This window comes from Theobroma cacao, chromosome 7 (assembly GCF_000208745.1).
Source record: "Theobroma cacao cultivar B97-61/B2 chromosome 7, Criollo_cocoa_genome_V2, whole genome shotgun sequence".
In the NCBI taxonomy this organism is placed as follows: Eukaryota; Viridiplantae; Streptophyta; class Magnoliopsida; order Malvales; family Malvaceae; genus Theobroma; species Theobroma cacao.
This window is the reverse complement of record NC_030856.1, coordinates 14,750,171-14,761,530: the sequence shown is the minus strand read 5'-3', so window position 1 is coordinate 14,761,530 and position 11,360 is coordinate 14,750,171. Positions and strand designations below refer to the sequence as shown.

The 11,360-nt window shown below is 34.2% G+C and overlaps 1 protein-coding gene across 1 annotated transcript in view; it reads left to right on the top strand.

Annotated features, from left to right (window-relative positions):
* The window catches only part of LOC108662807 (RNA-directed DNA polymerase homolog), a gene marked incomplete at its 3' end in the record, with an annotated part of 13,524 nt that continues 4,716 nt past the window's right edge, over positions 2,553 to 11,360 (top strand). Inside the window, exon 1 of the mRNA XM_018124393.1 lies at positions 2,553 to 2,720. Coding sequence (XP_017979882.1) covers positions 2,553 to 2,720 — 168 coding nt within the window. The remainder of the gene's footprint in view (positions 2,721 to 11,360) is intronic.

The window sequence follows — 11,360 nt, the reverse complement described above, 5'->3', positions numbered from 1 at the left end:
ATTTGACAAAGCGCTTCAGTGATAAGCCTCTTAGTGCAATACGATCCTTTCATCAAATATCCTAAATATGTCATAAAGTGTGGCTCAGTGTCTACTTATAATATTCCATATTAGTTCTCATAATTCATAACTAACCTTATAAATTTAGGAAACTAACTTTCCTCAAATTCATTATGCTTTGGCCAAAGACTTTATACAAGTTAATCAAGAATTGAGAATAAGTGAGATACATCCTCTAATATCACTTGGGGTGATGAATCCTCTCTTGACCACTCATTCACCTTCCCATACTTCATGACATACCTAAAAACACCCTATTAGGCATTTGGTCACCTCCAGACTCGTAGAGATGAAATCAAAGTATGTCATTCTCCATACAAGATGACTTGGTGTTTCAAGTTTGAGGACTAGTTGCACAACTATCACATGAGAACATATTCTATAGACACTTGAGTGAAATACCAAATGGAGTTCTCATAGCAGGTCATGTTCAGTGAACTTGTTCTTTAACAAGCAGCTATAGGTTATCCTCAAGTATCCTATATACTTCAATTTATGAGATCGATTGCTTACTTTTTAAGTAAAGAGGCTTAGCACATACTAGTTTTTTAGTATTGTCAATGCCCTGTCTTTACAATACAATGACCAGGAACACTTTTAGGAACATGGCTTTAATGCATAGTGATCTTATAATTGTAATAACTTTACAATTCTCTTGTATGGCCTTTATGTTCCATGGGTTTCATCCAATTAGTACTTAATAACTCTTTATTATTGCACTATCGTAAAGGAAAACCTCTATCACATATAGTTATGCGATTAAGTATGTATTAAATGACAATATATATTCCTTGACCAATCCAATTAGCTTAATGGCATTTATCAACGGTTTATATATCCAAGACCTACCCCATCTTTTATTGATGTAGGATCCATAACAAAAGGTTAAAAGCCAAGTCAGTAGCTTAAAAATCCAATCAACAACATCTTTGATTATATCATCTACCACATAGCAATGTCATTTTTAAAATGACATGTCAACATATCGCATCATCGACACGTGGCATTAAACTAACAACTGTAACTTTGATTAACAATAATTAGTTAACAATCAGTGATAATAGCTTATTTGACCTAAGCTTTGTAAAAGTGAAAAAATTTGAAGAACACCAATATTAGAATTCAAGAATTTTCAGCAGAGGAATTTTGTGGAATAGAATAAGACAAGTTAGTAAGACTAGTTTTGGAATAACAAAAGAATAGGAGATAAAAAAACAAAAATACATTTTATTATAATATATGAATTTAAATTTAAAATATTTAATTTTTATAATTTATTAGATATATTAATAATTTTAATTAAAATTGAAAGTCAACTTGAGTAGATGACATCCTAGTCCGATTAGGATAGATTTTAATTAAGATTAATTTACTAATAAATTAGGACTTCTAATAATGATTAGAACTCTACAATTAGTGAAGGGATAATACAAGATTAAAAGGTGGATAAAGAACTTCCTAAAATATTTAGGACACATGATGTGGATCATGAAAGCTTTTAAAATGGTTTATGATAGATACTCAAACTAGGAAGTTTCCTAAATTGGTTTAGGTTTCTAATTAAAGAAGTTAATTAGAAAGAACTTACTAATAGAATTAATTCAAATATGATTTGAGCTAATTAAAGGCCTTGATATGATCAATTCCTTTACTAAGTAATTTAAAATAAAATAAAATAAAATAAAATTTAAAAAAATTACTAAATCTTTTCAAACCTAAGCACCAAATGATTTAAACTATGATCCTCAATTGTTAAGTGACATTTTTCAAATGAAATGCAAGATCATCATCATATTAAGCATGTTTACTTTATATGTTCATAACTAGAGTAGAAAAGTCCATAACCATCTTAGTAGAACAGCATGTGGTAGATTTAATTTTATGCGATATATTAAATGCTATGCATGCTAATCAAATGAGACCTTAATAAAACGAAAAGGATAAAATCCCTCGGTAAATATTGAGTCACATACCTTGTATGATTAAGTTGCCTTCCACCATATAGCAAGATAACCTGGCTGCTCTTTTAATTGGAGGCTTGTTGAGTACACTTAGGGCCACACTTTTACACGAGTATGTTTGAGCTATTGGTGGGTCTTACTCAACTAGTCTCATAAAATTTGGATGCTTGGAAACTTGATTATTATGGAAACTAGAGGCAAAGGCTAGGCAAAATATATATGATATGTTTAGGCAATGTGTTGTCACCTAGCTGATCTAGGAGTTGTATAGAGATACAATTGGTAAGCTTAGTTACCTACCTAATCTATCTATTTTGGTTTGTTGAGCACACTCAAGGCCATGACTATTTGGATGGGATCCTAGCCCACTAAGAGAATCCTAGTAGAGATCTCTCGAGGTAATATGGAGGGTTATCATCTTGTAGAAAATAGTGGGAGAACTATTTAAAATTTTAAAACCTTGTTTTAAATAGTTTATGCATGATGTTTACTTATTGCTTTATTTTATCTATTTAGGCATAATTTATATACATGGCTAATAATCTGTCACTGCGGAGCATCTTGGATGCAACTAAACTCACTGGCCCAAACTTCCTCGATTGGTTTCGGAACCTCAAGATCGTCTTAAAACAGGAGAAGAAATACTATGTCCTTGACACTCCTATTCCACCAGTCCCTGTTGCTGATGCTAGTGTTGAGGTAAGGAAGCATATCAACATCATAAAGATGATGATGATCAGGCAGCATGTGTGATGCTAGCTAGTATGACTCTTGAGCTCCAAAAGCAACATGAGCATATGGATGTCCAATCCATGATTCTTTACCTTAGAGAATTGTTCGATAAGAAAGGGTGCACTGAGAGATATGAGATCTCTAAAGAACTATTCCGATGCAAGACGGCAGAAGGCAGTTCTGTTAGACCCTATGTGCTGAAGATGATTGGACTCATCGAGAGACTTGGACAATTGGGATTAGCAATGGATCATGAGCTATATATAGACTTAGTTCTACAATCTCTGCCTGACAGCTTTAGTCAGTCGTGTTGAACTTCCATATGAATCGATTGGAAGCCACTCTTCTTGAACTTTTGAATATGCTAGACACGATAGAGAGGTCCATCAGGAAAGATAAGGGATCATTGCTTCTTGTTTCTTCTTCTAAGGCTCATACGAAGCAACAGAAGAAGAAAACCTAAAAAGGGAAGAAGGTAAAATCCCAAAATGAGAAAGCCTTGAAGCCCAAGGAGTACCTAGCTATTGTGAGCAAGAAAAAGAAGCTTATTGAAGTTTCTAATTCAGGTACCATTTTCTAAATAATTCTACTTTATATATTAAAGGTATATGATACCTCAAAGTTGGTTCTCATATGTTTGACATATTACAGGGACCAAAGATAAAGATGAGTAGGATCTTGGCTGAGGAGGTGACCACATGGATGGACTACCTAAAACATTAGATGCTACATTGGATGGTTACACTCCTATTTATCTCAACATGTTGGATAATTTATTTGAATGTTTTTGAAACATTAATTATGTGATTACCATGGGAATGGCTGGTGAAACATTTGTCTTTAGCATTTGGATGTGGAAGCTTATATGTTTCAAGTTTGAATAATTATTTGGAATAATTATGTCATATTTAATTATTCATGCTTCTTGTTTATCCTTGCAATGATATTTGATCAATTATGAAATATGTTCAATTGATCAAAAGATTGAATATTGATTCATATAAAATGGAACTTTCTTAAGAGTAAAACATAGAGATGAATGTTCAAGAAAGAAAGCAACTTCATATTGCAATATGACTTGGTCCATATCTCTCCAACATAAAAGCCCATTATGATATTCCAAACCAATATGATTACAAGCATACATTGAGATGTATGTATATCATGGAATGTTCAAAAGAGTTTGAATATTATTCTCACAAAGGATCTTGGATTTAGTGGGAGCCCAATGACAATAAAAAGTATAAAAGGGCCAAATGGCATAACATAGTGTGACACATGCATATGATGCCTGCAACATAGTCTAGTTGGAATGGTCCCAAGGAGCAAAAGGGATTATACGTGTATATAAATAAAGTCATATACATCCTATTATAAAGGGCTCAAATAGGAAGATATTTAGATCGCTAGTTCATGGAACTAATAAAGGATTCTGAACATGTTAATGTAACAATGGAGCCATAACAGTAGAACCTAGGTCTCATTGGATCTAGATATAGTAATATGACATGATGTGATGCGTGGACATTATGAAGATAGATAAAAGCAATTAATCACATTGAAGGGCACAAGCGAGTCTACATGGAGACACGATTGCCAGATGGAATTGAATCCACACACGATGAAGTAGCAATTGGCTTTGTGCTAGTGGGAGATGTTGGGATGAGCCCTGCAGCCAATTGGGATTGGTTAAGGCTTGATTCCAATAATTCAACAACATCATTCATGTTGAATGATTAAAGGTTTTCCTTCATCAATAAGACATCAATTATAACAAGTTATAAGTCTAATTGGATTAAGTCCATGAGATCCTGTATGCCTTGCAAGGGAACTGTAATGGGTTGCAGTTATGAGATCCTTATGCATCAAAGCGTAATCTCAAAATGTTTCTAGTCAATGTATCATTGAGACTGGACATCAATGATACTTAGAGACTGGTACATTCTATGTTTCTTACTTGAGAAGTAAGCAACCGATCTCATAAGTTGAAGCATAGAGATACTTGGAAATAGAATGTAAGTGCTTGCCTAGGAGAGCAAGTTCACTGAGCATGACCTACCATGAGAAGTGCATTTGGTATTTCACCCAAGTGTCTATGCAATACTTCTCATGTGTCAGTTGTGTAAATTCTCCCTAGACTTGAGACACTAAGTGTTTTATGTGTGGAGTGCTATGCTTTGATTTCATCCTTATGGGTGCCTAACCAAGGATGTCTAAGCAAGATGCTTTTGGGTATAGTATGAAGCATGTGAAGGGTAATGAGTGGTCAAGATAGGAATCATCACCCCAAGTGATGCAGGGGACATATACTAACTGTTCTTGGTTGATATCAGCTTATTGAAGTCCTTGGCCAAGGCGAATTAAAGATTATGAAAGGAGTTTCATAAGTCTTTATAAAGCTAATGATTAAGCTCTAAGAACGAATATGGAGATCAATAAGAGTAGACACTGCACCATGCTCTTATCATCTCTGAGATATATGATGAAAGAATGAATTACACTGAAAGACTGATCACTGAAAGGTTGAGTCAAACCATCTTAACTCTTCTAACATTTGGGTGACCATAATGGATTATTAGATCCCAATCTTGGTCTATGAACTCTAGGTAGTTCACTTGATTAATGATAAATTTAAAGTAGTTTGAATTTATTTAATTCTAAGTTTAACTTAAGAATTATATGTTGAGTTCATTGCCAACATGTTAGAAGCCTAATGGTCACACATCTAAAATGAATGTTGAAAATAAAATGGGAGAGGTGATTAAGTTGGACATAATCAAATTAGAAGTTATGAGCTTCTCAAGCACTTGATTAAAATTGTTTAATTAAGTTGTGACTAATTTGTGAGACCTCGATCTCTATAGACTCATAATTAGAAATAGACGCAATAACACGGATTAAGGGTAATTTCGTCATTTCCTCTAATAAGCTCCCAGAAGAAGGTTTTCTAATATTTTTAAGGTCTAAGTGGGCATAAGGACCGAATGAATGATTTATAATGATGAAAACAAAAAGAAAACTTGAAGTGACAATAATTTTCACAATAGAGGCAAAATGACCATTTTGTACCCCGAGTCAAAGATTTTAAGTTTTGTGAACTTGAGTATTTTTAAACTATTATGGACCTTGTCTTTGTGTTAAAAGAGAGAAAAGATTGCACGTGGGAAGAGAGGAAGACTAGTGGCCTTGTTAAGGGTATTTCGGTAATTAAGTAAAGTTGGATAAACTTTAACTATAAAAATCTCATGTTTCCAGCAGCTTCTTCATTTCTCCAGCAACTTCTTCTTCTTCTTCCTCCCATCTCACGCTTCTCTCCTCTTTCATGAAAGCTTCTCTCAAGCTTCCATCACTCTTTCAAACTAACCTCTATTTTCGTGCTTTACACACCCTATTGTAGGGTTTTTCATACTCTTTTACTCCCTCACCTTAAACAAACCCTTAAAAGTCTTTCTTCAATACTTTCTCTCACCAGTTGAACTGTGCAGAGAGAGAGAGAGAGAGAGAGAGATTTCATGATAGCTTGAGGACTCTTGGGGAGGAATTTCATTACAATCCACCAAGGTGAGTGATGATTTAGGATTGGTTTTAAGTTGCCAATAATGGCTAGTAATTGAAGTTATGAGTTGTGTTATTGTTGCAGTTGTTTAACTATTTCTAGTATAACTAAAGAAGAGAAACTAAATGGCCAATCAAATGGTAATTGAAAGGTAGATAAGAAGGGCTATTGAAGCTTGATTTGGAAAATAGCTTTTGGAGCGATATTAATGCAAATTGGATTGGCTGTGATGTTTTTGTGCGTGATAGGTTCCAACAAGGCCCCTCAGCCCCAATTGGACCATTAGGGAGGTTAGAGTCGACTAAAGGTTCAACAAATACCAATGAATGAACTTGCATTGAAAAGGTTTTGGGATATACACATGTATGTTTGATTAAATCCCCTAAAGCGTTTTATTGGTTCTTTCTTCAAAACTCGCACGGGAACAAGCCCTTATGAAATGGTTTTATGTTATGAAATGGATAGTGTGATGAATCCATATGTTTCTGTATAATGTTGATATATATATATATACTATGTCATAAATGGTACCATTGTGTGGCAAATGCAACCGTGCATGTGCGGGGTGAGTGTGCACCTACCGGTGATGATAATAGTGAGGGAGATGGATGGTGATATTGCCTGTGTGCATGATGTGGGGGGATGCACACGATGGCATCAATTATGTGCGATGTGGGGGAACACACGATGTCTGTACTTGTGCACGATGTGAGGGGATGCATGTGTTGACTTCAGCTATCTGCATGATGTGGGGGAATGCACATGAGCTGGGTGAGATGGGGTGGTATACGAATTGATATATGTTTAGGTATATGTATATGCAATGGAAAGATCATGATTATAATATGCAATTGTATGGCATGATGAATCTTGAAAATTTCCATTTACTTGTAAATTGATTTTTTTTTGTAGCACCAAATGGATGTTTAGTGCAAAGGAGGTCCTTCTTTATTTAGGTGCCCTGCTTCTCGTTGCAGTGAGAAACCTTCTGTTTTGCTGCCTGCAACTTGCTACAGCGAGAATGAATTCTTGTTGCAGCAAGAAACATTCTGTTTTGCCTCCTGAATATCGCTACAGTGAGAATGAATTCTCGTTGTAGCGAGAAACTTTCTATCCTGCATGCTACCTGGTTGATTTTTGCCTTATTTTCCACTTTTTTAACATCATGGTTGATCATGGATCTCCAATGACAAGGGATTAATTAATTTAGTTTGAGATAGAGGGTTCTAACGCGAAACCCTAGTGCAGTTGAGTGAAACCCTCGTTCTGTTGATGATTTGTGCCGAAAGTTCGCTACAGCGAAAATTCATTCTTGCTGTAGCTACGTTGTAACGAGAATGCATTTCTACCGCAGTGATAATTTGTTTATTATGCTGCCTTGTTCGGATGATTGCTGAGAATTTCCTCTTTTTCCAATTTCATGCTGAATGTGGTTCCTTCATCATTAAATGATTTAATAACCAAGGGTTTAATAAAGGGATTTTATTAAGAATTTGAACTAAATTGCATTGTTTTCAAATAAATGGATTGTGATTATCAACTTTCCTTATCATTGCTTGTTCCTTTCTTATGTTTACTCACTGAGTTTGTACTAATTGTTTTCAACTTCATGTTTTCAGATCAGGAGGCAGTTGGAACCTAGCTTGTAAAGCCTGACTCTATAAAATACTTGTCATGACATACATGTGATGGATAGCATATTTGCATGCTAAGAGAGTCCCAAAGAATTTACAAAAGTCGGTATTGTACCTAGAGGTACAACAAAGTTGATTTAAGGCTCGAACTAGATTAAATAGATATTTTAGGGTGAAATTGAAAATTTTAAAGTCCTAGAATGACTTAGAATGGTGATTCGGAGTTCGAGGATTAATTTGGAGTCAAACTAAAAATTTCATTATCTAGGGGTAAAATGGTAATTTTTGCTCTCGAGGACAAAATGGGAAATTTTTTGAAAGATTTTGATCATATATGACTTATTGGAGTATGATTTGAGGTTGAGAAGTGAAAAATTTGTAATCTCGGTATTTTTCGGAGCATAGGGGTAAAATGGTAATTTTGTCATCCTAAGGGCAAAATTGTAATTTTTCACCACCAGGACACTTGTCTAGCACATGGTCTTCCCTTATCCTCATTTTGACCTTTGACTAATCATGTGGTGGACAATGGAAGCATAATTATTAAAGTATAAAAAGAAAAAGAAATGAAAAATGGACCAATAAGCATGTGACATGTGTCAAGCAAGGATATTTTATTATTTTCTATAAAAATCAGCCCATATTTATCCCATTCTTCTTCTCCATATTCGGCCACACCAAGAACAAAGGGAAAAAGGAAGAGAACAAACTCTAGGTGAAGAATTTCAAGAGAAAAAGTGTGGAAAATCAAGGAAAACAAGTGAAAAAGGTAGGATTTCTCAATTTAAACTTGAAATCTATTTTCCTTAAGCATTTCTCCTTATTTTCCGTGCTTAAATTACATGTTTTCATGATGAATTCATGGCTGGTCAAAATGGGTATGGAGAGAGAAAGATGTTAGATTGATTTGATTTTAAGTTATGTTAGTGTTTTTAGTTAGTTTAGCATATTTAGAAACAAAACAACAAGAAAAGAATTCATTTTCCCCATGAACCTTCAATGGCCGAACCCTATGTGAAGTGTAGAAGTAATGAATTAATTTTGTAATCAAGTGAATTGGTTGAAAAAAATGATGAAATGATGATTTATGGTGAGAAAATGGAATGGAAAATTTTTTATTGATAGTGCACCACAATGGCCGAAATTTTCAAGAAGAATTGTGAGGGTTGTTAGGCTGAATTTTAGATTTTTGAAATTGTATTTAGTGAATTGAAATATTAGAAATGAAATGGAGCAATTTGGAGCCAAATCGGACACAATTGTCATTTAATCGGGTAATAGGCCGAATTAGGTTAGCACCGCATTTAAGCGGTAGTCGGATAAGTTGCATATCATATCATGCATATACACATAGCCTGAATTGATTTTATAATGGTCAAACATTAATGTGGTGAATTATGTATTGTACATTGTGGGTAGGTGGTGAGCAAATTACACTGGTAAAAGTACAGAGATTGTGCTTGAAGACTGAGATTAGGAGTACATCGACTGCTAGTACTGTGAGTAACCTTACTATCGTCTTAATTATCTAAAGTGGTTTTATCCGATTTTGTGGATTTTATGAAAAATGAGTTTAAATGGTAAATCTTTTTGTTTTACAAACAAAACGTGTTTAAATAAAATGGATTTATAAATTGTCTTGAAATTGAATGATGACTTTGAAAATAGAGTAACTGGAGACCACTTGAGGTGTTGTAAATTTATGATTTGAATCGAATGGCTTATGACAATATTTACATGAATGGCTGAATTGGTATTTGAGTTGAAATATATGAAATGTGTATTTAGCCTTGAAAGGCTGTGAATTATAATAATTGCCATATCATGTTATTGAATTTTGTTGATTGGTGGGATAATTATTACCTTACTACAGTGGGCGGGTTTCTGTGGATCAGCCTATTAGAGGGGCACGGTAAACCCCATTGCATCTTACCTCAGTATGAGAGGCGCGGGTGGATAACTCTTGAGGCTAACACTTTTAGAGTTCACTTTACGCCAAACCACCACATGAGGGGGAACTCAACCAACGCTAAGGAACGGCTATGTTTACAAAATAAAAATATGATTTATGCGTACATAACTTTTGAATAGCCTTGGCGGACTCGGTTTGGGATAGTCTTTTGCCAAGGTATCCCTGATAACTGAGTATGAGAATAATTTTTGGCATGAGCTAACTTTTAAGATACTCATAAGCCATATTGATTATTTAAATGAAATGAATATTTATGTTATGAAATACATATTTAGATGGAATATTTTAATTGTCTCCATTTACTCGCCTTTAGATAGTTTAGATGGTGTCTGTGTAAAACATGACCCTATAAACACATGTCATGACATACATGCACTGAGTAGCATGTTATTATGCTAGGAAAAGTACCTAAGAATAGACGAAACCCGGTATTGTACTTAATGGTACACTTGAGTTGATTTAACCTCGAACTAGTTCAAATAGGAATTGTAGGATGAAATTTAATATTTTATACTCAAGGAATGACTAAAAATGATTGTTCGGAGTTCGAGAGTTCATTAGGGGTAAAATTGGAAATTTTGATGTTCAAGGGCAAAAGTCATCATTTTGCCACCTAAGATAATAATTTGATCATGGAGTGAAATTTTTGACCAAGATTAACTATTTGGAGTATAATTTAATGATAGGAAGTTTAAAAGTTTAATTCTAGTGATTTCTGGAGTGTAAGGGCAAAATCGTAATTTTACCACCCGCGGACAAAATTTGAAATTTTGAGAGAATTTAGATCAAATTTGACAAATTGGAGAATGGCATGAGTATAAGGGATGAAAAATATGTCTATGGGCAATTTTTCAGTTTTTGGGGCAAAAATGTAATTTTTGACTTTTACGGGGGGCAAAAGTGTAAATTTAAAAAATTACTCCACAAAGACTTTGGATAAGCCTGAGAATTTTATCTAAGCTATGGATATGTGGGACAAGTATATGGTGAAAATTTGGAAATAAATGGATGGCTAGAATTTAAGGAATTAATAAAACAAAAAAAAAAGAATAAAAGAATATTATAATATTTTAAAGAAAAAGTCAGCCCATTTAAACCCCATTTTGAGTGCTGGCCGGCCATAAGGAAGAACAAGAGAGGAAATAGAGAGGAAAGGAAGAAAAAAAAGAAAAACCAAAGAGAAACAAGAAAATTCAAAGGGAAATTTACGATTTTCGACCGTTTGCACGTCTAACGCTAAGATTTTTCGACTTTAGCTTGATTTCTACCTTTCCTAAGTCTTTATTTCCATTGGGCATGCTTGAGCAGAGAGATCAAAGAGTGACACCATGTGCTGGCCGAAATTCAAGGGGGGGAATTTTGGAATTTTTAGGTTTTGATTTTTAGTTAAATTGGTAGTTTTAGTTAGTTAAATGTGTTTAGAAATTAAATTGGGCAAGAAATCA